This window comes from Paramisgurnus dabryanus, chromosome 5 (assembly GCF_030506205.2).
Source record: "Paramisgurnus dabryanus chromosome 5, PD_genome_1.1, whole genome shotgun sequence".
NCBI lineage: Eukaryota > Metazoa > Chordata > Actinopteri > Cypriniformes > Cobitidae > Paramisgurnus > Paramisgurnus dabryanus.
In genome coordinates, this window is record NC_133341.1 from 13,540,085 (window position 1) to 13,568,057 (window position 27,973).

A 27,973-nucleotide genomic window follows, 5' to 3' on the forward strand; every position below is an offset into this window, starting at 1 on the left:
CCCTCGACCACGGACCTGTCCTCGAGCCGACGATACGGTACTTGTGCCCGGAGTGTAGTCCTCATCAGAGTCAACAGCAATGCTTTCATCGTGGAAACTCTTACATGCCACACACCGTATATGTTATGAATCTTACACGAAATTCACATTCATCACCGTGTAAATTATGGTAATGTAAAAACGTGTATCAATGCAACCTGTTTTAGCAAACATAACTAACGTTAGCTCGTTCGTTACCGAATCAAACCAAATAAATGTTAAACTTTACCAGTATCGATATGATAGCTTGATAGTGAGTACTGAAAGCCATCGTTTTTGTTTATATTCAAAAAGTGGTAAAGTTAGGTTTATTATTACATGTGATTCTGACATGATGTCACCAGATGCACCGCGCTCCATCTTCTCCGCTTGTCTCAGGTAAATATGCATCTTCCAGAGCGCGTTCATGTGTTTTGGGGGCGTGGCTTTGGAAGAAGCCCAGAAGGGAGGGGGTGGATTGAATGGAAAAATGAGCTGTGTTTAGAACAGTCGTGAGAGGTGTACAGACACTCGATTTTTATACTCTCTTTTTCAGAGTGCTTACATTTTACTTATGTATTGAAGTCAGTTTAAACAAATTTGGAATTTATGTTTTTTAGACCAGAGCTGCCTACCCTGCCTTTAAGTGAACTACAAAAAATGACGTAACTGCACATACGCAGTAGGAACAAATAAACCAGATAAATATAATACACACAACAGGAACTGACTTATTTACAAACCTTATTGAACCAAAATGACATAATAAAAAATATGAAAATAATAAATTCTAAATATGGATTATGGCTCTTACAGAGCCAAATTTTGCAAAAAGTGTGTAAGCAATAGGCAAAAACTGTAAAACCACCACTGGGTCAAGACCCCCTTACCTTCACTTGCTTATACATTATTGCCTACCTTCTATGAAGCTGTTCCACATCTGTGGAATGATCTACCGGTCACGACACAATCTGCTGACTCTGTAGCTGTCTTTAAGAATCGGCTAAAAACCCATCTCTTTCGCCAATACCTCACTTCCTAATATAGGGCTTACTATCTTTCTCTATTTTCCTTTTTTCCCTTTATCTCTCTATTTGTACATTCTTACATACATTCTTAAAACAAACTTGAGACTAGTTCTATTGCACTTATGTATCGTTGTTCTTGTGTTGCTATAATTGCTTTTATTTTTTGTAAATTGCTTTGGCCAAAAGCGTCTGCTAAATGATTTAATGTAAATGTTATATGTAAAATGTCACCTCCTTCTCCCTTGTCAGCATCCTCTTTTCCCATCAAACACAGCAAATGATTACAAGGAAAATTATTCCACAGTATTCCATATATTCCAAATATTTGTATTTTTACCATTTTCTTTTGTATTCAATGATGCAATTAGAGTAAAGTAATGCTAGACTATTGTCAGTTCTCACCTTATCAATGAAACCACTGTCCAGCTCTCTGTATTTATCACCTTTTCCTAAACATTTAAAACATTAGAAATATTTTTTTTAATATATTCTAACATCAGGAAGATCAGGTAACCAGGTTCATTTATTTCATTACAGTTTTTCTGAATTGCTAAAACACATTTTTTAAAACCATCACTCATTTTCTCAAAACCTTAAACACAAATCCCAATTTTAAACAAAATTCACAGAACCCCACACTCTTCCAGCAAAATCAAACAATTCCTTCAAAACCATTTCACTTGTACTCAAAATCAAACTAAGCTTTCAAATCATACACACATAAGTCTATAATATAAAACACTACAAAGCATCCATTAGAATATAATGATTAGACACTACCTTAAAAAATGGAAAACACAACATCCAGGACATCTGCTTACAGAAAAAGATATGTTTATTGTTCATAACAACACACTTGACAAATACTGTTAAAAATCTCTATTACTGTAATCACAAGTTTAATTCAGTGAATATAGTGAATACTTTACTGTAAGTACTGCAAGTAATAGTAAGTTTTCAATATTACTGTAAGCAGCACTTACAGCAGCATCGTCTCTGGTGTCCTTTTCTTCCTCATACTCTTCATCTGCCGCTCAGACTGTTTCCAATCCACACAATTGGTAAAAAATACCATTAGATAAAAGTGTGTAGAATTTTGAGTTGTTGTGTTTACTCGATGATAACGATGTTGTAGTTGTGTTCAACTTTTGCCTACCTGTTTTAGCATATTTAAAACAAGTGCATTGCAGTGTGAAATGTGTGTTTTAGTGAGAAGTTTGTGTTTAGTGTTTTGCAAAAAGAGTGCATGATTTGACAAATGGGTTTAGGCCACAATGAATTTGGTTCAGAGATTGGGGTTTAGTGTTTTAGCAATTCAGAAAAACTGTAATAATCATTCTTACAGTTTGTTTACTGGTGCTCTAATCATAACTAAGAAGGGGTACATATTACAGTTTTTTACGATTGGTTACACACAAAATCTTTTCATGTCACACGGTTTTCAAAACCTCTCACTCAAAGTGCAAAACTACATGCCAAATCTTCAAAACCATAAGCTATTTCTCAGCCTTTGACTCAGTTTTCAATTTCATAAAACACTTTTTTCAAAACACTACACACAATTCTCTACCTAAAACACAAAGATCTATGAGGAAGTCACTTGCTTTCCTTTTCCAAACACAACCAATCAAAATGCTACACTCATTCACCAGGTCACACAGACACACTCCTCACATGTGCAAACACTAAATGCTTTACTGATCACTAACCAATCACTGCTTTACTTTACAGTAGTATAGATATGCCTATAAATAGGTCAAAGGTCACTGTTTTGTCAATCTGCACCCCCCTGCCAATTCCTGGAACAGGACCCCACACACAATTTACTGTATTCTACTGTAAAGAATATACTTTTGGTTTACATGTTTATAGTTTTGTTGTATGCTAATGTATACAACAGTAATATTTGGACTAATAAATATTTTCTGTTTCTACATTGCATTGGCGTCTCCGGTGTACTTTTTACCCCTCTCGGCAGATTACTTTCACTGTAGAACATTGTATTGAAATGTAGATATAAGCCCATGAAAGACCAAAGAGCTTTAGATTTTGAACAGCAGTGTTTACATGGTATATCCAAAAATGTATTATTTTGAAAGAAATGTTTGCCATTTGATGCAAATGCTTCATTTTGACACGTGTTTGTGGCATTTTGAATGCAGTGTTGCATTTTGAAGGAGATATGTGCTATTTTGCATTTTGTGTGTGCAGTTTTGAGATTTGTGTGTAGAGTTTTGAAAAAAGGAGACTTAGTTTTGAAAACGTGTGTAAGCAATTGGTAAAAACTGTAAATTAAATAATTTTTCATAAGGTAGGACAATTGCATTTTATTATTTTACGCAACAATTTAAACCTTCATTGTGGGATTAAACAATAGCCTGAAAATAGTCTTTATTTATTAAGATCTCTGTTTCTATAATTTTATGGTTCATTTATATATATTCATTTAGAGAAACAAGACAAAAACATAGTTTTAGGATCTAACATCATTTGTAGATATGACATGTTTGTTTTTTAATATTTCAAAACAAAAGATTTTTTTATAGAACCATGGTATAATAATAGATATTATTAGAATTTGATTAAATAGGAGTGGCACAGCAACAAAAAGGAGTGGCACAGCAACGAAAAGGAGTGGCACAGCATAAAAAAGAAATGTCACAGCAATGAAAAGGAGTGGCACAGCAACGAAAAGGAGTGTCACAGCAACGAAAAGGAGTGTCACAGCAACGAAAAGGAGTGTCACAGCAACGAAAAGGAGTGGCACAGCAACGAAAAGGAGTGTCACAGCAATGAAAAGGAGTGTCACAGCAACGAAAAGGAGTGGCACAGCAATGAAAAAGAGTGGCACAGCAACGAAAAAGAGTGGCACAGCAACGAAAAAGAGTGGCACAGCAACGAAAAAGAGGGGCACAGTAATGAAAAAGAAGGGCACAGCAACGAAAAAAACACATATAAGAGCCCTGATAGCCGCCTTCTCTTGAGGCCTCGTCTGGCTTGGAACCCTCATGATTTAATAGATTAATGTCAGCAGCCTGATCTGAGGATTGACATGAATATGCATTAGCTGCAAAAACATGATAATAATAATAATGTTCAAATTGTTTAATTCATAAATATGTTTCTATTAATTATGAGTGAACATATTAAATACCAAAGTAAAAAAAGCACTTACCTTTAAAATATGCATATGAGGTTTTCACCTGAAAGGGAAGTAAGCATGTTATCTGCAATCACCATGACCCAATGCAAACAAAAAATAATAATTTTACCGAAGATCAAAAGACCTACCTCTAATAAGTATTTTCCAGTTTTTTCAAAAGCATCTTCATTCCTCTGACATTGCAGTAATCCCTCATCCTCATTGAACAGACAGTCCACTACGAATGTTTTCTCCCTGTCTACAGCAGTGTTGCTGTCTGGTATAGTTTTATCTTTCTCAAACGTGTGATGGAGCACCACCAGGATGACTTGTTTTTTAACTAAAAGGAGGTGATAAAATGGCAGACTGGATTAATCGTAAAGTTAATGTTTAAGAATATTCCTTGTAAACAATGCAAGTGACCTTTACCATTATCAAGTTGATTCAGTGCAGCACTTATGTCTGTTCCAGCACGAGAAACAATGGGGCATAAAACCACTATGACATCACATTTATCAATGCTCGTTTCCTTCAGTTTTCTTTTGTTAAGATTTTCCTCAAATCGTCTTTCAATGGATTCCATTATCTGGGTTCAAAAGAGAAAAGATAGAATGCATTCTTGTCACAATTATTTCCACCAGTCTTATATAGCTTTGGCTTAAAATATTAAATAATCTTAAGAAGCAATGCAATGTGTTTCTGTAAAACAACCACTAGTAGGTGCTCTATGTCTATGGTAATTCGTTTTCCCCTAATGCTGCGTTTACACCAATCGCGTTTCAGGCGTCAAAATCGAGTGTACCGCGCCTAGTTCACCGCTTGAACAGTTTGAATGCATTTGCGCGTCTAGAGCGAAGTAGACGCGCGGAAAAATCAAGCATTTGACGCGCGTCAGAGGCAAAATCCGCTTCTTGTGGGAAGGGCAAGTGCTATGCGGTTGTCCGTTTGCAAGATGACTGATGTTGATGTTGTGCATTTATCAAGAGAGTTACCGGTTTGTATTTTGTAACCTTACTATAGGGGGGAAATAAACAGCTGCGCCAGGCGCTCAATCTGTGCCATTCACGCGAACTAGACCCGCGAATGAGGCGGAATCGCGTCTTCCGTGCCAAAACGCCTCATCCACGCTACGAGACCTCCAGACGCGCGTCAACACCTCTTCATATTGACTTAACATTGAAATCACTCACACTTCATGCCTCTACCGCGGCAGGTGTAAACACAGCATAACGCATAAATCTGGCTTAAAACCAGAGCAGATGACACAGCTTTTCTGTCATGATCCTGTCTTCAGGTCACAGTTTTCTAGTCATAGTGACAGGATCATGGCAGCCCAATGTTTTGTGTGAGAGCACTGGCTTTGTTTTTCCTAGCCATGTGCTTTCTGTCTCGTCTCCTGACCCCGCCCCCTTGTTTCCTCGTTTATTATCCCATTATTGTTTGATTCGTGTCACCTGTTCCCCTCTTGATTTGCTACCTTATTTAATGCCCTTGTGTTTGCTGTCCTGTGCTCGATCGTCTGTTTATGTGGAGTTTATATTTCTCCTGTTACATATCTAGTCAAGTGTTAAGTCAAGTCTTGTTCGTTGTAGAGATTATTTTACGTTTATTGTCTTGTTCTCTGTTGGTTTCAGTCCAGTCAAGTTTATTATCTAGTTTAGTGTTTACAGTAGTCTGTCATTAGTCATATCTTGTTTTTGCCCCCTCGTGGGTTTTGTTTTCAGTTTCATTTAATAAAGTGTTCATTGTTCCCCCATTCTGTCTGCGCTTGGGTTCTGTCTCCTGGCATCCCTGACAGAAGGATCGAGCCATTTAGAACCCAGCAGACAGTCCCATCATGTGGCGTGCCCAGGACCCTGAATGGTGGGATTCCATTACCTCCCAGACCCTCGCAGGCAGCAGCCCGTTTCCACCCCAGGGGAGACTGTCCCTCCATGACTACGCCTTGGCTGTCGAGAGGAGCAAGGGGAATTATCCGGACCCCTTGGCTAGCGAATATCTAGTGGCCGGCCTCAACCACCCTCCACCGATTGCGGAGCGGGAAAATCTGGTTTCCCTGCCCTTTTGGGAGATGGTGGAATGCCTTGCGCAACGGTCCTGGGATGAGAAGGCGTCCCTCCAGTCCAAGTCCAGTCCTTTGCCTTCTATTCCTGAGGGAGTCGTCGTTGGGGTTATGACGCAGGAGGTCCCGGCGCTCTCACTCTCAGCCCCTGAGGACTCGGCTCAACTCGTAAGCCTGCGGGGGAAGCATGAGCGCAGGATATCGTGGGAGTCTGTATCTGAGGGGTCCTCCTCGGAGCCTGCCACGCCCGTCACAGCACCTCTCTGTTCTCCCCCACTCTCTGCTCCCCGCCCGAAGAAGAAGAAGAGGAGGAGGAAGGGGATTTCCAGTCCTCAACCTCAGTCTCTGCCGGGTCTCATGGCACACCCCCAGCCTGCCTCTGTCTTTGTATCCCACTCAGAGCCAGCGCAGTCGGAGCCAGCGCAGCCGGAGCCAGCGCAGCCGGAGCCAGCGCAGCCGGAGCCAGCGCAGCCGGAGCCAGCGCAGCCGGATAAAGCGCAGCCGGATAAAGCGCAGCCGGATAAAGCGCAGCCACTGCACCCTGATCACCTCCGTAACCCAGTCTTGTCTGTTTCGTTCCCTGTTACTCCTCCTCCTGTCCTGCCTACACCTTCAGCCCCTCGCGTACCCACTGCTAGGTCTGTTCCTCCAGAACCCCCCGTAAGACCTGCCCGGACCCCCCGCTCTAAACCCAGTCCCTCCCAGTCTGGACCACCCCTGATGAACTTTCTTGTTCCCCCACCTCCCCTCCCTTTAATTATGTTTTTGTTATTTCATCCCAACCCTGTCATTGTTAGTTGTTGTTTGCCGTTGTGTTTGTGCATTATGTTTTATTGGTTTTTCTCTGTTTCCCAGTATGTCCTGTCTCGTGTCTAGTGTGTTCCCTTGTGGGACGCCAGGTGGCGTCCCTTAAGGGGAGGGTCCTGTCATGATCCTGTCTTCAGGTCACAGTTTTCTAGTCATAGTGACAGGATCATGGCAGCCCAATGTTTTGTGTGAGAGCACTGGCTTTGTTTTTGGTAGGCATGTGCTTTCTGTCTCGTCTCCTGACCCCACCCCTTGTTTCCTCGTTTATTATCCCATTATTGTTTGATTCATGTCACCTGTTCCCCTCTTGATTTGCTACCTTATTTAATGCCCTTGTGTTTGCTGTCCTGTGCTCGATCGTCTGTTTATGTGGAGTTTATATTTCTCCTGTTACATATCTAGTCAAGTGTTAAGTCAAGTCTTGTTCGTTGTAGAGATTATTTTACGTTTATTGTCTTGTTCTCTGTTGGTTTCAGTCCAGTCAAGTTTATTATCTAGTTTAATGTTTACAGTAGTCTGTCATTAGTCATATCTTGTTTTTGCCCCCTCGTGGGTTTTGTTTTCAGTTTCATTTAATAAAGTGTTCATTGTTCCCCCATTCTGTCTGCGCTTGGGTTCTGTCTCCTGGCATCCCTGACATTTTCTGTATATTTCGAATTCAGTGTCTTCATAAAAACAATTAGTTTGCGTGCCCTCGGTTTGAATTATTATATTATTAAATGCAGTTATCACATTAACCTCATTAATATTTTCTATTTAGAATATAATCACTTAAGTAAATAATTTAATATCCCATTTAATATTTTTTCCAGTTTCTGTTTAGTTCTATTTTCATATAAAGCTGCTTTGAAACAATGTGACATTGTAAAATGCGCTGTAAAAATAGCCTACATTTTTTAATGATACTTTCGCTGTACATGCTGAGCAAATACTGAGGACTACATCTTGAATCACCAGCTAAGAGAATTGTGCAAATAGCCTACACTCATTGCATGTGTTGATATTCCCCATGTAGTGTATTGCATTAGTTATACAGCAATGCCTTACGAAAATTAACCATGGTTTTACTACCAAAAAAACATGGTTTCTGTAGTAAACAGAAGTTTTGACAACCATGGTTTACAAAATCCATAGTTAAACCATGGTTAGTGTAGTGTAGTTTTGCTGATAGTAATCAATACACCAAAAAACCATACACTTTTACCACAATAAAACCATGATTAATTTTCGTAAGGGACAACAACCACACATATCCAGGGATTAGTATATAAAAATACACCTAACATTTCACAACCACATTCACAAATGAAATGTAAAGTTTTCCAGAAGAATATTTTAAAATCCTGAAAATGACTGAAGGAAATACAAATAGCCTCAATTACTTACCTCTCCCATCTTCTGTGCCTGTTTGTTGAGGAGCTTTATCAGAAATGGGAAGCAATTTCACTTTCACTTTGACAATTGTTCTAAAGGAACATAAGAGGGGTTGGGTCTTTTTACTTGTGGCTTGGAGTATAATCACTGGTGGAGTCAATTCACTCCCTAGCAACCAAACAGAGGTACCGTAGCAAAGGAATAAACAAAGCTTATATCTCCGCATCAGAACATTGTAGAGACATCTGGGTGGGACCTTTTGAGTCAGGTTAACATTTTTGTAAAACGTTTTGCCACGGTAAGCACCACTTCACATTTTCTTTACATCTATTTTTATTACTATTTATATATATAAGCTCACACATCATATAATTCAATTATTGTTGTATTTATTTACTGACATTGCTTGTAATCTGTTGCCATTGTTTTATTGAGTAGATGGGATTAGTGTTGTTTATTAAGACTCTTCCTAAGAGCCAACAATAGTTTAGTATGGGTATTAAATCACAAAAAAACTTTTTAAAGTGATAAACTTGATGTCTAGCATAAGAGGGATGTTACAGTTAAGACCCATAAACAGTATGAGGAAAAAAGCTTAGGAGTCAAAGTTGAAGTCAGTCAAAGAAATGTTACTGAATAATTGTTTGCAGTTTCAATTGCAGAAGTGATTCCTTTTCAATGAGTTATTAGCTGCTCTGCTTACAGCTTAACATTCAGCAGTAATTTGACTCTAACATTGCATAGCAAACTACATCATTATTTCAGGTCAAATAATTCAAATGGTTAAAATCATACAGATGAATTTGGAAAAGTTAATAAGTTGCTATTCTTGATCAGCATTTCTCATTAATTATATGTTTGACAAGTAATGTTTGTTGTGGAAAAAATTCTGAATGACAACATTCTTGTCTTCTAAGTATTTTGTTTAAACATCAAGATAATACGTTCAATAATTTTACAAGATCTTGGGAGCAATGATCACAGTAAATTTCTTTCCCAAAGCTTAAAGCCCTTCTAGGTTGTCTCAATATTTATACTTCCTCTTAAAATTGACATTTTAATGCTTTTGGACTTCTGCTGACCTGAGTTGCACTTTCTATGCACTTCCTAATTTGCAGAGACACATGATGTTTACTAGACTGAACTATCTCTGTCAAAGCCTTTCTTACAGTTAAACAATCATTAAAACACCTATACACATTTCTGAGTAAAATAGCAAGTGCAAGATACAAGTTTAAAAAATGAACAATCAATAAAAATACCTACTACAAGTTCTACTTGGTTCTACTGAGCCATCAATACACCCAGTGTTGTGGTGGTGCCTGGAGAAGTGGGTATACCCCATGCCATCAAAAAAAAGAAGTGGGTATACTCTGTATACCTGTGTATACCCTGCACTACACCACTGAATACACCAACACTTACAAAAGCAACAGCAAACAAACAAACCAGAAACAACTACAAAAATCTTTTGCACCTCCATCACAGAATGGATGGTTCTGAATTGATTAATAGACTTTTTTCATCCTGGTTTGTGGATTGATGTGGACTTGCATGAATGTCTTTAAAAAAGAAATACAATTATTATAAAATGACAATTAGTTTAAATTTCCCACACATCTCTTAATCGTTGCTAAAGTTTTGAACCTCTATGTCTGGATTCTGAACTGAGGATGAATGTGAATTTTCCTGGTATTCTGCCCATTCCAGCACAATCCATTTTTACAAATGTAACTATTAGTTATATTTCATATGTTAATCAATATAATTGATAACACTTTACAATAAGGTTTCATTAGTAAATATTAGTAAATGCATTAACAATGAACAATGTAGGTAATCTTTGTTACTGTTATGTCAATACAATTGTTCATGTTAGTTCATGGTCACCATGACGTGCATAAACTATAATATTAACAGTTTCAACGCTCGATTTTATAAATGTATTAGTAAATGCTAAAATGAACATAAACTAAGATTGATAAAAGCTGTATGCAATGTTCACTGATAGTTTATGTTAGATATTGCATCAGGGGCGCAGTAAAGGGGGGGTAAACAGTGACGATTCTCCGGGCCCACGAGTAAGAGGGGGCCCAGAGAAGCCCCCAAAATTGTGGTGCTAAAAAATATTTAATAGTAAAAATTATTAACTTTAAATTATTCTATTTGCTGTTTCCTGGTATCAAAAAAAATTTTTGTTTAGGAAACACAAACGTCCGTGGGCCCCTTTCCCCCTCTCAATTATCATAAAATGGTTCAGTCCGCCCAAATTGTATAATCCAGGCAACACAGCTTGACTTCACTTATAGCGCCGGCAGAATATCAACATGACTGACAAGGAAGTGAAAATGCCTTAAAAATCTGTAAGTCAAAAACGGAAAGAGAAAAAAATAAGAGAAGTGAAAGAGGCAAAGGGTCGACATTATGTTACCCAATTTTTCACAAGAAAAGGTGGGTTTGTAAGTAGGCCTAAATTGTTAGTGGTCCGCCCGCCCGTGACAATGATCGTAGCCTACGGCACTTTTCTGTGCTTACGCGCACGCTTTGTACAGGAGGCCCCAGGTCTCTACGGTAGCATTTTCGACAAGTAAGCACGTTTGAATAGAGCAGGGTGCAGCGGGTGCACCGGCTTTGCCTCACAGGTAGCCCTTGTCGGCATCTTTGTACGAGGCTCCGCCGGTCCGCCCACTTTCAGAACCCTGCTTCGGTCCACGCTGTTGCACCTGTCTTGCAAGCAGTCTAACTTCATGAACTCTGATAAAAATCCTCTGCCAGCTACTGTACAAACTACTATCAGCTGTTTGTGAGGTTTCAGTGCATCTCTTAAAGGAATAGTCTACCCTTTTGCCATATTAAACTATGTTATTACCTCAACCTAGATGAATTAATACATACTTATCTTTTTTCAGTGCGTGCACTGTACAGCGTGTTGTGAATCTGTTAGCATTTAGCCTAGCCCCATTCATTCCTATGGTACCAAACAGGGAAGCCACTTCCGTGTTTTCACTATTTAAAGACTGTTACATGAGGAGTTACACCAGTAAGTATGGTGCCACAAAATAAAACTTTTTTTTGGTACCATACATTAGGAATGAATGGGGCTAGGCTAAATGCTAACACATTCACAACACGCTGTACCAGTGGTGGACGAATTACACAAATCATGTACTTGAGTAAAAGTAAAGATACCCAGGGTAAAATTTTACTCGAGTTAAAGTAGAAGTACTTGCTTAAAATTTTTACTTGAGTAAAAGTACAAAAGTATCTGCCTTAAAATGTACTTAAGTACAAAAGTACTGTGATTTATTATGTCTGTATCATATTGTCACGAAACTCAAATTATGTGAAAAAACTCTGTTGGCTCACTAATCTATAATAGAAGGACATTAATTATTCAGACACTGATGTCTATTAAAATTATCATAAGCCTAAAACCTTAAAGCCAAACAATTCCTTTAGCACCAAATGAAATTCAATTCAATTCAATTTTATTTATATAGCGCTTTTCACAAAATTCAATTGTTTCAAAGCAGCTTTACATAAATAGAAGCAGTGAAAAGCACAGAAAAACGACAGATAGCACAACAAAATACATGATAGCATGAGCAGTTAAATTTGCTGCGGCTATGACTCAATATTATAAGTGCACGTATTACTAAAGCAACGTATAGAAGAGGAAGCTAGGTAAAGCCCAAAAAGGCTGCCTCCCCGGGGTGAAAAACCCCCTAGGAGAAAAAAAACCCCGTGCTTTTATCCGAGGAAAAATAAGTCCTAGGAGGGAAAAACCCTTGGGAGAACGGATAATGAGATTTAGCGGAGATTAAGCGGTTCTGCCGGTGATCGTTGGTCAGGCATCAGCTGGGCATAACGTTGAAGGACGGCCAGTAGATCAGAGGTGTGCCGACTTTCACATCTACCGGGACTGGGTCTGTTTGTCTCGTTGTCCTCGGGTCGAGGACGAGACAGGGAGAGAAAAACAAAATCGTATTAGCGTAGCGGCCGTTCATATGTATTGAAGTGTCACACAGTGATGTGGTTTAACTCAGCTTAGTTCCAGACAGACTAACTATTGCGGCATAAATGTTATCCACAGTTGAGGATTTAGCAAATTGGGGGCCCAATGCGAGGGTATATATGGTAAATAAGGGTCACCTTCCAATCTTTAAGAGAAAATGAAACCTGACGACCCGTTTGACTAAGGCCTAAAGCCCCACTGTCGTCGTTAATGCAGGTTCACTGGCAAACGGGTCTATATTGTATACCATTTACAGGACCAGGAGAAAACGCCAAAAACATCGCAACCCGACCATACGTGCTAACCCGTTTGACTAAGGCCGGAAGCCCCACTGTCGTCGTTAATGCAGGTTCAGTGGCAAACGGGTCTGTATGGCATACTATTCACACGACTTACGATAGCACCAAAATCGCAACCCGACCATACGTGCCAACCCGTTTGACTAAGGCTGGAGGCCCCACTGTCGTCGTTAATGCAGGTTCAGTGGCAAACGGGTCTGTATGGCATACTATTCACAAGACACACGAAAGCACGAAAAACGCAACCCGACCATACATACCAACCCGTTTGACTAAGGCTGGAGGCCCCACTGTCGTCGTTAATGCAGGTTCAGTGGCAAACGGGTCTGTATGGCATACTATTCACAAGACACACGAAAGCACCAAAATCGCAATCCAACCATACGTGCCAAACCATTTGACTAAGGCCGGAAGCCCCACTGTCGTCGTTAATGCAGGTTCAGTGGCAAACGGTGGCAAACTATTTAATGCAATTCATTTTAAGTGTTCATGCAGAAAAGGTTTTTATTTATTTATTTGGTTGGTCTGTGTTATGACCGTGAGTGCTTTGTTCCGTGAAAATAACTATTGCGATTTAAAACCTTTACTAGACAAATTATGCGAATGCTTTGTTGAAGAGAAAAGTTTTAAGTCTAGATTTAAAATGATCGACTGTGTCTGATTCTCGGACATCGGTTGGTAAATCATTCCAGAGCTTAGGGGCTAAGTAGGAAAAGGATCTTCCACTTTTAGACACTTTTGATAGTCTAGGGATAATCAATAGGCCAGAATTTTGCGACCGTAGTGTGCGTGATGGATTGTATTCTGATAGTAATTCTCTAAGATATGAGGGTGCTAAGCCATTTAAAGCTTTGTAGGTGATTAGTGATATTTTAAATTGGATGCGAGATTTAACTGGTAGCCAGTGTAAAGATGCCAGAATTGGGCTTATGTGGTCATACTTCTTAGATCGAGTAAGTACCCTAAAGTACCGAAATAACAGGATTTGAGATCAGTAAGTCTCATTTCAAGATGTATTTGTTTAATAATTTAACAGTTTAAGTGTAGTAAAAACTTGAATTAAGCACAGGTTCACAGGAGTTTTCTTTTACTATCTGGAGGTTGATGGAGCCTCCTCACTTTCCAGGTTTCTTTTCCTTGATGATTTTACAGTAACATACATTTTAATGTTGGCTACCATGCTTTCTCTGCAAAAGAAAAGATTCAGACATTAAATACATATCTAGAAACCAGTCTCCCTTCCTTTGGCAAACACAATAAGCCTTACAGAATATAATTTAAGAAACATTTAATGTGCTTTAGCATGTCATATGTATATTGTAATACATAAATAAATGTATTAATATATTTGGAAGCAAAACTTTTGAAAATATTAGTTATAATATGTAGTATAAGGACCACTCCAATCCACCTGCATGTTTAAGCAAAATACACTGCATGGCTAGTCAAAATGTCATTTATATTTTACAACAGTGTTGATAGCGATTTATTGTCATTTCACAATAACACAGCACTAACTATACAGCTAAAAATAGCTCCAGCCTGCATAGCTAACTTACTTAAAATTCATTCATGATAACATCGTATATATTTTAACTACACAATAAAACAGTTTTCTGCAAGCTACTGCTAAGATTGCTCCTTTAAAAATATAACCAGAATAAAAATGGCTTACCTCTACGCGTTTCCTTAGATTTGAAGGAGTATTCTTGTAAAAAGAAATAGCACAGTTTCGAGGCAGGCTGAGAAGACACGAAGGACTCGTTCTTCTATTTCAAGGACTTAAAAAACTTGCGTAAATAAGGCCATTGTTGTTGTGGCAGGTCAAGTCATTTCCTCCGTTGTTTTTAAATGCAGTTTTATTCTCCAAACGATACACTGGCTGCTGCACTCGCTTAGCTTTCGTGAACCAGCGCGGCAACCAAAACAAGTTCAAAAGCGCATGCTGTACCCTGATTGGTGGTTTGACGCATCATGTGTGCGTTTTTTTTTTTTTGTGCAGCTTTATTTTATCCAGTTAAGTTTTTATCCACTGATAAATAAAAAGGAACGACCGAATTTTCAAAATGTAGTAGAGTAAAAAGTAAGATATTTGACTTTAAAATGTAGTAAAGTAAAAGTCTCCCAAAATAAAAGTACTTGAGTAAAGTACAGATACGCCAAAAAACTACTTAAGTACAGTAACGAATTACATTTACTTCGTTACTGTCCACCACTGCGCTGTACAGTGCACGCATTGAAAAAGATAGGTATGTATTAATTTGTCTAGGTTGAGGTAATAACATAGTTTAATATGGGAAAAGGGAAGACTATTCCTTTAAGATGATGTGGAGTTGTAATACTTTTACATTATCTGATTCAGAACGACTTGTTAGGAATCACACAACACAGGAATCCCAGCGCAGAGGTTTTTAATTCAATATATGTATAATAGAAACACTCAATGTCATCAGATGAAAATGTATAATAGGAGAAAACACTTGGTGAATCAGTAATATGTATAATAGAAAACTCTCAATGTCCGTGTGTGTGATGAAGAGATGGAGAGAAAAACACTAGCGAGGCGGACCACAGCGATCTCCTATGGTTAGTCACAATGTGGGAAACACAGCCGGGCTGTAAGACATCCACAGATCTGTAAACACAGAGATGTAATCCTGGCGGGCAAAGAGAGAGATTCCTGGCGGGGCACAGAGAGAGAGAGAAGCGGTCAGAGTCTTCAGCAGAATCCGTGCTGGACAGCGCACTGCGGCAGTCCGAGTCTTACGCAGAATTACGCGCTCGAGGGCGCACTGCGGCTGGACAGCGCAAGGTGTAGAAAGGCGCTCGGAGAGTCCACTGACAGAGAGTACACAAAGGCTTGACGGTTGCCACACCAATCGGGAGAGACTGACAGCGGGGCGGAATCTAAAGGGGCTAATGCAGCAGAGAGCACGTTGAATAATCCAAAATATTAAAGCTTGACAAGACAAGAACTAGACAGAGCTAGCGGGCACGAACACACTAAGACGAACTTGCAAAGAACAGAGGAAATGAGGGGAATTTAAATCAAACCGGATGGGCAAATAATAAGGATCAGGTGTGGGACGCCGGTGAGAAGAGTCGGAGATAATGAGGTCACCAGGTGGAAGGCGCACATGTGTGGAGCTGTCAAAACACAAACACAAGACAAAGCGGCCAATAAGACCAAAATCATGACACGGCTAAGCAAAACTCAATTTAAACAGCGCAAAATGGCTGCCTGTGGACGTTATAGATAGAAATGATTATATTTCTGTTTTATACACACAATAAATATTTAAAATATAGCTGCAAGCAGCAATTTCCGGGGGCAAGCCAAAAAGGGCACAGAAGAAAGTAAAGTTGAGTTCAGATGAGCAGTTTGAAGAACCTAGGAAAATCTCTTGATTTCAGACAAAATATTATAACAGTTATCAGCAAAAAAGCTGTGTTCTCATTCAGTGAAATCTCTCTCTCTCTCATCTCGAGAAGCATTGACAACTAGAATACTGAAGGAAATGTGAGTGGTGCTTGCAGTGGCAATTCTCAGCTCACAAAATGTTACAGTGGTGTTAATGAGTCGAAAGAGACCACCCCCATGTCTCTACAATGTTCTGATGCAGAGATATAGCTTTTGTAAAAACGGTTGATAAGGTATTCTAAAAGGTTGTTAGGGAGTTAATTGGCAACCACCAATGATTATACTCCAAGCCATGAAAGTGTCACCAGGTGACGATTTGTGGGGGCGGAACCAAAAGTGAGTAAGATGGGTTCCGCCTGGACGACTGACTCCGAACACCGGAATTTCCGGGGTTTCCCCGAACACCAAACCAAGCCAGATTATGTACAGGTGAAGGCGATTAATACAGTGATTGCTGATAGGTCAACTAGGAGGGAAGGCAGAGTGCAAAAAGACCTTTGAAGACATCAAACGGTGTGCTTTGTGTGTGCTTTGTTGCTGCTGTGCAGACCTGTTGTGTTGGCCTATATCGATCCCTTGGGGAAGATAACGGAAGCGGTGGTGTGCTAACAGAAGATAAGAGGTTGGAGGTGACTGGGCGAAGAGAATATTGGGCAATTTCACTTGTGAGTGGGCTGAACACAAGGTCATTGTATGCATTGGTGCATGGACGTATTGACAACGAGGTGTGAGTAACAGTCAATGTGTACTTACGAAATATTCAGAAGAAGAGTTACTTGGTGTGCATTGTGAGTGTGTTGAAGGTTACGGGCCCCACTGCAGAGGGAAACGTGGGCGAGCCGTAAGGGTAACCAGGAGCATACAGGGGTTTTGTTGATTATATTTACGTGTCAACATTGTCTCTCTGTGGCAAGGATAACGCCCAACCAGCCTCACGAGGGGTCTGAGTCCAGCCGGCCAAGTCTTTAACTCACGTGAAGTGTGTGCAGAGTGCTGTGGGTGAGTTGTGAATTTTATTGCGTGTTTACACTAAAGCTTGCTGTGTATGCTGTGCTTATAGTGACCGAAGCCGCCCTGGCCCAGTGCAGATCGTGAGTAGTCAACAGCACGTTGAGGCCTGAACCACACGAGAGGAGGCAACTAAAACTTTGATCCCCTGTGTGCTAGCAAAGGCCCGCGCCAACCCAGAAAGCAGGCAGTGGTGAAGCCCAGCGGTATATCAGCGTGAGTAGCGATTCAAGTGCACCGTACGGACCGAGGGTCATTGTTGTGGATAGATCTGCCTAGAAGAACTATCTGTGTGTGCGGAGCCTCGTCGAGAGTTCGTCCCAGCTCAAGACCCCTGTTATCAAAAAGGAGGGGGAGCCCGGGAAGCGTTCGGCTCCGCGTCACCTGACCCACCAGTCCCCACAACACCTAAGAAGCTTAAGCGGACGGGTGAAGGTATATTGTGTACAGCCGTCGTGGTGAAAGCCCACTGCCTGGAGGAGCCTTGGGTGAGCCCAAGTTTTGTGAGTAACTTACCTTTGTGGTGTGTAATCTACCTTTGCTTACAGTGACACCTCGAAGAGGAACGAACAGTCTAAATAGTGTGAATCACTTACCTTTGCTCCAGTGAATGCCCCGAAGTGAATGAAAAGTCCAATTCTTGTGAGTAACTTACCTTTGTGGTGTGTAACCTACCTTTGCTTACAGTGACACCTCGAAGAGGAACGAACAGTCTAAATAGTGTGAATCACTTACCTTTGCTCCAGTGAATGAACGGAAACGAACGAAAAGCCCAGGCCTTGTGAGTAACTTACCTTTGTGGTGTGTAACCCACCTTTGCTTACAGTGACACCTCGAAGAGGAACGAACAGTCTAAATAGTGTGAATCACTTACCTTTGCTCCAGTGAATGCCCCGAAGTGAATGAAAAGTCCAAGTCTTGTGAGTAACTTACCTTTGTGGTGTGTAACCTACCTTTGCTTACAGTGACACCTCGAAGAGGAACGAACAGTCTATATAGTGTGAACCACTTACCTTTGCTCCAGTGAATGCCCCGAAGTGAACGAAAAGCCCAGGCCTTGTGAGTAACTTACCTTTGTGGTGTGTAACCTACCTTTGCTTACAGCAACACCTCGAAGAGGAACGAACAGTCTAAATAGTTTGAACCACTTACCTTTGCTCCAGTGAATGCCCCGAAGTGAACGAAAAGCCCAAGCCTTGTGAGTAACTTACCTCTGTGATGTGTAACCTACCTTTGCTTACAGCAACACCTCGAAGAGGAACGAACAGTCTAAACAGTGTGAGCCACTTACCTTTGCTCCAGTGAATGCCCCGAAGTGAACGAAAAGCCCAAGCCTTGTGAGTAACTTACCTTTTGTGGTGTGTAACCTACCTTTGCTTACAGCGACACCTCGAAGAGGAACGAACAGTCTCAATAGCGTGAACCACTTACCTTGCTCCAGTGAACGTCCGAAGTGAACGAAAGGCCCACGTCTTGTGAGTAACTTACCCTTGTGGTGTGTAATCTACCTGTGCTTACAGCAACACTCGGAAGAGCCGACGACAGGCTCCAGTCTGAGAGAACACTTACCTTTGGTCACTAACTCACCTCTGTGGAACGTGGAAGACCTCCCAAGTGCCCAGCAAAGTCCCAGCAGAGAGGACCTACGAGAGAGAGAGAGAGGCGAGGGTGTTAGGCAAGTAGCGACCAAGGTCTGGACCAGCCCATTAATTGTGTGTTTCCTGTTCTGCCTCCAGGAAGAAGCGGAGGGCGCCACGGATTGCAGAAAGAGTCCTGGAACGGAGTCCCGGCCCCCGCTCCACAGTTGAAAGAGCCCTGGAGGCGAGAAGCAGTAGCTTGTTTTAAACTGCCCTTCCCCTTTTCCCCCTGCTTTTAAATATTTAATAAAGTTACATTTTAAGTTTAGTATACTCGTCTGTCTGGTCATTGGGGTGGTCTTGGGAACCTCCTCGAGGTGGAAAGCTAGGAAGGGGCGTGACCCTTTAGCCATCTCGGGTCCGCTCCGACCTGTGACAAAAGGAATAATCTATGATGACTCAAGGTTTTAGATGTACTGTTGGAGTAGTTTTAGGCAAAAATACCATATTTCTATCTCAAAACCACTACGTGGCGCAATGACAAAATTGTGCATGCAACCTCAGGTCATAACTGTGTTACATCTAGCTAGTTTCATGACTATACACTTTAGTTTAGAGAAGAAACAGTTGTATGACCATAGGGTGGCTTGATTTCAAAGGTTTTGTTCAATTATAAAGCCAACTAGTGGTGCAAGCATACAATTATTTTTGTAGCCTCAGACTGTGGTCGTACATCAGCATATCAAATATGGTGAAAAAATCTCTTTGCGTTACGAAGTTATAACCATTTATGTGTAAAAAACACAAAATTTAAAGGTAATTTTTTTTGTTTTTTGCAATTTTCGGCCATTTCTGATTAAAATTTTAATATAACGCCAATAGAACTTTTTGTTCAGAAGGTAATGCAATGTTCTTCCTATGGTGTTTTCGAGTCGATCGGAAAAACGCTCGCGGAGATATTCGCATGTGTTTTTTAAGTGCTAGTTTGATGCACATGGCTAAACGTAAGGCGAATCCTGGCATGTTTGGTATCGTTGGACTCGGCAACTATTCAAAACTCCATGGAAACAAGTCCCATGAAAATACGTCGATCACAGCCAAAGTTATAGGCGTATAAAACATTCGTCTGGCCACTAGGTGGCGCTGCAACGAAACTGTGCATGCACCCTCAGTTCCTGACTGGCATCTGAAGTACCAAGTGTCGTGTCAATAGGCCTAAGTTTGGTGAAGATACAGCCTAAAAGTTTTTTTCCGCTCTATGTAAAATTCGTTGACGCGCTATACGACAACGGAGTGTCACTAGATGCTGCATACCGATTTTCGTGGCAATCGGGTAAAAACTCTAGGACGAGTTCGCAAAAGTAGGTTTACAAATAATTCAAAATGGCGGAAAAATTTTCATGACGGAAAATTACTTCATATGGTCCAATCGAATCGTCTTGAGCCAAGAAATCAGACGAAACAAAAATTTTATTTCTAGGACTTACGGATCAGAAGTTAAAAGCAAAAATGTAAGTGCAACTTTGGACTGTTGGTGGCGCTAGCGGGTTTGAGATAGAGACTCCAAAATTGCTGTGGATATTATTTGGACTGTCCTCTGTCAGTGTGCCAAATTTCATAACTTTCCTACGTACGGTTCTATGGGCTGCCATAGACCGCAATGGAACAGGAAGAAGAATAATATTTAAAAAGAAAAAGAAAACTAACAGATACAATAGGGGTCTTCGCCCCTTCGGGGCTTGACCCCTAACTAGTTTTAATGACAATTCATGTAGTTTTAGGAAAAGTCAGGGAGCAGCAAGGCTTTATGATTTATTTAGACAAAGTTATTGACTATGCAAATTTCAAAACGGTCAAAATGACGCCTTGTTCGTTCTAGTGTTAAAGATAATTACCACACTGCAAAAAATGATTTTCAAGAAAAAATTATTAGTATTTTTGTCTTGTTTTCAGTAAAAATATCTAAAAAATTTTAAATAAAGATGCTTTTTCATGATGAGCAAAACAACCCTAGAAAATTAATCTAGTTTTTAGACCAAAAATATAACATGTTGACGCTCGAGTTGCGGTTGAAATTCCCTGAGCGCTTAAATTACCGCTCTCAATTCCAGACGGTTTATGTGGCAATCTCTCATCAGGTCTGACCACGTACCGGACGCAGGTGTGCCCTGGCAGACTGCTCCCCAACCTGATGTCGACGCGTCCGTGGTGACCACTATACGAGATGCTATCTGTCATAGGAGGGCTCTGATACTGTAAAGGGTCGGATCGCGCCACTGCTTCAGAGTGCTGACACAGCTGTGTGTCACGTGAACTCGCATGCACTTCGATGCCCACATATTTGCCGGGACTCGATCTTTCAGCCACATCTGTAACGGACGCATGTGTAGCAATCCTAGATGACAAACCGGGGCGGCTGACACCATTAGACCTAAAAGCCTAGGCCAGGTCTGAAACGACGCAGCTACAGCGTTAATGTTTCTACACGTTGTTGCGATAGATGAGCACGCATCGATGTAGAATCCAACAGAACGCCCAGGTAGGAAATGGATTGACTTGGAACGAGTTTGCTTTTCTGAGCATTGATTCGCAGCCCTAACGACTCTAAGTGGGGAAGCAATGCTTTTATGTGACTGATCAACAGATCGCGCGATTGAGCCATAATCAGCCAGTCGTCCAGATAATTCATAATGCGCATCCCACTCGCTCTGAGGGGGGAGAGAGCTGCATCCATGCATTTTGTGAATGTACGTGGGGCTAAAGCTAGTCCGAACGGGAGAACAAGGTATTGATAGCTCGTGCCTTCGAACGCAAACCTCAGAAAACACCTGTGGCGGGGGGATATCTGAATGTGAAAGTAAGCGTACTTTAGATCTGTTGACGCGAACCAGTCCCCAGGGCGAATTAGCGCTGTCTTGGGTACTACAAAATAGTGGCTGTAGAAACCGCTCTCTAACTCACTGTGAGGGACTCGTTCTATCGCTCCTATTGCGAGTAGGTTTTCAACCTCTTGTCTCAGGACGGGGGCATTTTGAGGTGCTGTTAATGACGATACCACACCTTTGAAATGGGGCGATCTGCGTCTGAACTGCAGAGAGTAACCTTGCTCTATGATGCTTAATACCCACTCTGACACGCCAGAGATCGCTTTCCACACATCTAGAAATTGGCTCAGCGGGAGAAGCGGGCGGTGCGTTAACGCATGCGGCGTGTTTTCTACGTTCGTGCCGTACCTTTGCAACGTTAGAAGTGTCGGCGATGGAACGGCGCGTAGAAACTGGTTCTCGTTTAACGGCTCATTGGCGGTGTTCAAGTTTGATTGACAAGCACTTTGTATGTTTTGCAAACTCACGCTGCCGTCCGGCAGGGCAACCGTCGCTGCATAAGGGCTGTGAGGAGGAAATAGCTCTTTCTGTGATGATGTTTGTATTTTTATTACATTTGCATTTACACAAACAGCATTAACATGATTTAACTTGTCGAACACAGGAACAGAGGGGGGCAGAAGAACGCGGCGCGTTGACGCTTGCCCCTTCACGAGCGATCTCCTCCTCTCCGCCTTCTCGTCAGGAAGAGGGCTTCCTCGTCTGAGGCTGTCTGCCACCGCGTCGAGGGCTCCAACCACATCCGTGACGCTTTCTCAACTGGAACTGCCAGTCCCTCTGTCTTACGTTGGGCTCGGTCCGAGTGGGTGCGGTGTAGCCAGCCTGAGGTTGCTTGGTCTCCTGATAAGATGAGCGTCTGGGGAGCAGCTGACTCATAGCTCTCGAGCGCTCCTGTGCCTCCGAGAAGCGCTCGACAACCGACTCCACGGCTTCACTGAAGAGGCCGGTGGGAGTAATTGGAGCATTAAGCAGAGCCTTTCTCTCGTTGTCCTTCAGCTCAGCTAGGGTAAGCCATAGGTGGCGGTGAAGGACAACAAAAAATCCCATGGATTTGCCGATGGCTTGGGCGAAGAGCTTCGTAGCCATCAGTGCGAAGTCCGTGGCAATGCGGAGGTTACGCACCGTGTCCGCTTCGACAGCGCCGTCCAGCAATTGTAAAATCTTTGCCTGGAAGACCTGGAGAATGGCCATAACATGGAGCGCTGCCACCGCCTCCCTGGATGACGAATTGGCTTTTTCCACCAGGTGGGCCGTCATCCGACACGGCTTTGACTGCAGGCCGCGCTCAGCGCCGAATGTGCGGAAGAAGGACAAAGGTGCGCTGCCACGTTCTCCTCAACAGCTCCGACTGGAAGTCCACGTGACTCGGACGCTCAGGTTCCGCCTCCGACCAACTGGTAGACGCCGACAGGGACATGTTGTCGTCATCGTCCTCCGCTACTCCAAAGGAAACGGCCACATTAGATGTTGAAGGGGGCAGAAAGCGTCCTTCGTGAAGACAACGGGAGGTTTCGGCGGGGGAACGCTGCAAACAGAGCTACCGCCGTCATCGTCCCGATGAGGAGCAAAGGAATTAGAGGGGGGAGGACCCGGCGGCGGCACGGATGTGGCGGTGGGCAGATCCCTGGCGAGACTTCAAGCAACAGCCCTCCTGGTCTTGAGCACGCAAATAGGGAGGTCGGCGCAGTGCTCGCATGAAGAATCCTCGAGCGCTGTCTCGCCGTGCGCCAACCCCAAACAGGCGATGCAGTGCTCATGGGAGTCCGGCTGCTCCAGAGGTCCCGCGCAGACAAGGCAGGTAGTCGACTTTGTAGTCTTGATTGAAGATGTCATGCTGAGCGAAGAAGAGAATACTGGCGTTCGTAGCTCTAACACCGCTTTTTAATACGTTTCTAGCGTATAAAAAATTCTTCTGACTGATCAAATACAACTTTTTCATATCATATTATTCAGTACACATAAACGAATAATCCAGGGTCTGTTCTGTTCACACAACAGCTTACAGTAACAGCTCTAATACAGTAACGTTATGTATGAATATAAACCCTGAACGAGTAACTCAAGTTAAACTCGTGTACAATTCGCACAGGATGTCTGTAACCATAGTGACAGTTGTAAATTGGATGACTGTACCTTTATCAACAAAATATTATGTTACAATAGAGGCAGCGCTGATGTGCTATTTTATGCGCAATGTTTCTGCTGTTTACTTTCTCCTAAGACCTAAATGGTCGTGTTTATATGAGGATACTTGTGTCACGGAGTGACTAGACAGGGCGGAACCAAAAGCAGAGTGAAGAGGTTCCTCCCGGACCGGTTTGCACAGACACCGGCACTTCCGGGTTTCCCGGGAATCCCCCGCAATCACTGTAATGAGGCACAGCTGCGTGAGCGATGTGGCGAACGAGGATTGGGCGAGCCATGCTAAAGAGAGGGATATAAAGGGAAAGAGCAGAAGTTACTTTTCAGGAGTTCGGTCGCGTTGGATGTACGCTGTGAGTACCTGCTGGGTTGTGAGTCGTTTTGATGCTGGAGTACGTTGTTGCTGATACATTCTGGGATCTGTGAAGAGAGAGAAAGCACCGTTTAAAGCCAAGTAAGAATGAGCCTTGAAGTGAAACAAACACATTGACACCTTTGTTGTTGTTGTCTGCACGAAGGACTGGGTGCTCTGCATCGAAGACGTTGTTTACATCGGCGGATGTCCTGAGAAAGGAGGAAATAAGAAGAGAGAGATCGATCAGAGAATTGCCAGCCGTGAGTAACAGCTAATCAGTGATAAATGTTGAATGCTTACATTGTTAAAGGAGAGTGTTACCTGTTTCTAAGCGGCCCCACCAGGTGTTTGTGATAGGTGGGCGAGCCGAAAGACGTGTATTGAGCTGACACTGGACAGTGAGAGTTTTGCCATCGGTCGAGGCACCGCACAACATAGCCAAGTACGATTCTACTCCCCTGATTCAAGCATAGTCCCGCCAGGAGAGGAGTACGGACCCTAACCTATTCACTGGAGTGTGTGCTGTGCAACGAGTGAGTGATTTATTTGACGTGAGTACACAAAGCTTTTGAAGTGTTGTGCTGTGTCCTTGTTGTTTGTCCTCACCTCAGGAGGGATTGAACCCCTGTGGATGCCATCGGGAGCCGCTACGACGGTGCGTGCCCAGCCAAACACATTAAGCCTGTAACTGTGTCAAGCAGGAGCTCAAAGGGAAACAGCAAGTAAGGTACTGTGAGGAGTTCTGTAACTACATCAGCCGCCGAGCAGCAGAGGAGTAGTTGAGGTGATCGAGGAGACCTGGGCGCACATACATACGTTGTGTGTGAAAACTAATGTGTGACAACTCCTGTCTTTCATCTAGATCTTCGCCTGTCTAGGGAAGAGGACGTTCGGTCATTGGCCATTTGGAACATATTCAGCAGGACGTTGTTGTGCCAGCCTCGGCCGTGAGCCTGACAAAGTCCCTCGCCTCTTGCTGCCTTGGATGGTGACGGTGATGTATGGGTTTCAGTTTCGATCCTACTCCCGTGCCTAGTTGAGAAGATACTCGCCTTATCACGAGCTAAAGCTAACTTTCCCAGCAACGATTCACAGCCCTAGACGGCCTGTATAGAAAGGAAGATACTTACCTTACTACGAGCTAAAGCTAACTTACCCAGCAACGATCCCCAGCCCTAGACGGCCTTCATAGAAAGGAAGATACTTACCTTACTACGAGCTAAAGCTAACTTACCCAGCAACGATCCCCCGCCCTAGACGGCCTGTATAGAAAGGAAGATACTTACCTTACTAAGAGGTTAAGCTAACTTACCCAGCAACGATCCCCAGCCCTAGACGGCCTGTATAGAAAGGAAGATACTTACCTTACTACGAGCTAAAGCTAACTTACCCATCAACGATCCCCAACCCTAGACGGCCTGTGTAGAAAGGAACATACTCACCTTATCACGAGCTAAGCTAACTTACCAAGCAACAGTGTTGGGAGTAACGCATTACAAAATATAATATATTACAGTAATATATTAGTTTTTGCTGTAACGCAGTAATATAACGCATTACTAATAAAATTTTGGTAATATTTTACTCGTTACAGTCTTAGTAACGAGCGCGTTACAACAATGCATTTCAAAAATAGACGTGTTATTTTTTTTTTTTTTTTTTTGACCAATGCGCGCGACCAGCATCCACACAGGAAAAAGCTGCGGGTAAAATAGTAATGTCTGCGTCCCAAACAGCATACTTCCATACTATATAGTAGGCGAAAAGCACTACTTCTCGTACTCTTTGCCTACTATATAGTATGGAAGTAGGCGGTTTGGGACGCAGCGTATGTCTGTTTCCAGGTGCTGTATGCAGCATGTTCATTCTTACTTTAATTTTGTATTTGACGCGTTTCTTAAAGAGCCGAATCTGGGAAGTCCGCGGCTGTATAAGCATTGACTAAAGTGGTCGCAATCAGGTCCGGTAGCGCCGCATACGCAAAATTCTGCGAATGAGAGCACTAAGTAAAAGCAACAGAAAGTTCTCCTGTGCTGCTTGAACCTCAGAAGTAAAGAGACTTTTAAAAATCTTGCCAGTAAAATCCATTTCACCACACCAGCAATGACAAGGTAAGCTAACATTGCTATGGTTACAGTCAGGGTTCTAAATTAACACCCGCCAACCCGCCAAATGCGGGTTAAAATTAATTTTGGCGGGTGTTCATAAAAACTTACTAGCCAGTTTGGCCGGTGATGCATGAGGCCAGGGCAGGACTTAACAGGGTGGAGGCCCCTGGGCTTGAATAAATTTTGGGCCCTACATTATCAGAACAAAAGGTACAAAAGCTGTCACTGGGACGGTACCCTTTAAATGGGTCCTAATATTTACCATTTAGGTACAGATATAGGTAAATTTTTACCCATTATATGCACTCTTTAGGTACAAAGGTGTACTATTTGAAAGGGTACCACCCCAGTGACAGTTTGTGTAAATTATCTTCTGAGAGTGCACATACAGTAAACAACCTAAAATAAAAAATATATCATAGAACTACATTTTAGGGAAGTTTCCCGACAGGGTTTAGATTAATCCAGCACTAGGCCTATTGCTAGGTTATATTAGGGCATTCAAGTAGTTTTTACAAACAAACCTTACAAAAACATCACTGGTGTGCGTCTTGAGACAAAACAATGGCAATGATATATGTTAAGATATATCAGTGCAAAATGTGTTTAAATTAAGACAGATCAAACATGCATTTTAGTCTGGGACTAGGATAAGACCTGACTAGGAAACTGCCCCTATATCTCTAAAGCAGAACATAAGCCCAGTCTAAAATTAAATCATGTATTTTAGGGATGTCACAAATCCAAATTAATCATGCACATTAAAAAAAAATACCCCATAACAACATTTAAAATCATTGTGTTAGTCTTAGCTTAAGAAGAGAATGATATGTTTTGATTAACATTCACCTTACTACACACCATATAATGTTATAAACATAATCAACAAGTGTATTTTGTGCATATAGCCTAAGTGGTGCAGTGAAAAGAAAATATTTTAGGATGTAATTTAATAATTATGACAAGACCATCATGTAATATTAGACACCAAAAACCAAAGTGGAGAAGATGATCATTAATTAATTTTGCGTCTGATATGAACGTAATACATTAATACTTTGAACGTAGATATAAAAATGAACACTTTTCAGAAGTTTAAACTGTGATTCTGTTAGCAAACATGCTGAAAGAGAAACTACAGGAAAGTTAGTCTAGCTAGCTAGTGGATTATATCAAAAAGCATCAGGACATCAACATGGCCATGATTTAGTGAATCCTCACCTCCAGATGAAGTAATAAACTGGACTGATGATTTAAATGTTGACATAATCATATGTGCGTTGTTAACTCTCCGGATTTTGTTATGTTTCGTAGCCCTGCTCCACTCGTTCACTTTTCCACAGAAACTGTTTGGTTACAGGGTCGTGTGAGCTGCAGACTTCGAGCAGATTGTATTTCATTTGGCGCTACGCAGACCGCTTGGTGATGATGTCGAAGTACCGCGAGAGCGATTAGAAAGCAGACTTCTCCGTGTGAGCTCTCGCGGTACTCTGATGTAATTTTTTGGCTGTTGTTGAACCACGTGAATACACCCGTCTGCTTTACAATCACTTTTGCGCCGTGATAATTTGATTTCATATAATGATCGGATCGCGCAGTGCCGCATGAAGTTAAATGTACCAAATATCAAATAGCGGACTGTATATGAGGTTCAACCCGCCAAAGTAGCAAGTGGAGCAGTGATTGAATGGTGAGTGATTCAGATGTCAATTTATGAATGAAAGTGTCAAGG

At 41.9% G+C, this 27,973-nt stretch overlaps 2 protein-coding genes across 4 annotated transcripts in view; one reads left to right on the forward strand and one right to left on the reverse strand.

The window, feature by feature from the left end:
- Positions 1-27,973, forward strand: part of znhit1 (zinc finger, HIT-type containing 1) — a 299,763-nt gene that overhangs the window by 217,658 nt on the left and 54,132 nt on the right. The window lies entirely within an intron of this gene.
- Positions 1,915-9,611, reverse strand: LOC135748815 (uncharacterized). Of its 2 annotated transcripts, none has more exons than XR_010532207.2 (5): positions 7,696-8,087; positions 4,618-5,456; positions 4,338-4,528; positions 4,222-4,249; positions 1,915-4,086 (listed from the first exon to the last, which is right to left on the reverse strand). XR_010532207.2 is itself a non-coding variant. In XM_065267113.2 (5 exons), exons 1-5 carry the CDS (start codon positions 8,450-8,452, stop codon positions 3,629-3,631), a joined length of 843 nt encoding a protein of 280 aa, XP_065123185.2. In that variant the 5' UTR covers positions 8,453-9,611; the 3' UTR covers positions 1,915-3,628. The 2 variants fall into 2 exon arrangements, 1 of the variants encoding a protein (XP_065123185.2); XM_065267113.2 differs by lacking the exon at positions 7,696-8,087 and adding an exon at positions 8,444-9,611 and having other exon boundaries at positions 4,618-4,774.

What these genes read in the sequence shown, in the direction of transcription:
- LOC135748815 (XM_065267113.2), bottom strand. An exon ending in ACTGAATCAACTTGATAATG is followed by an intron (nt 4,529 to 4,617) that starts GTAAAGGTCACT and finishes ACCTCCTTTTAG; the next exon opens with TTAAAAAACAAGTCATCCTG. An exon ending in CTGGAAAATACTTATTAGAG is followed by an intron (nt 4,250 to 4,337) that starts GTAGGTCTTTTG and finishes CTTCCCTTTCAG; the next exon opens with GTGAAAACCTCATATGCATA.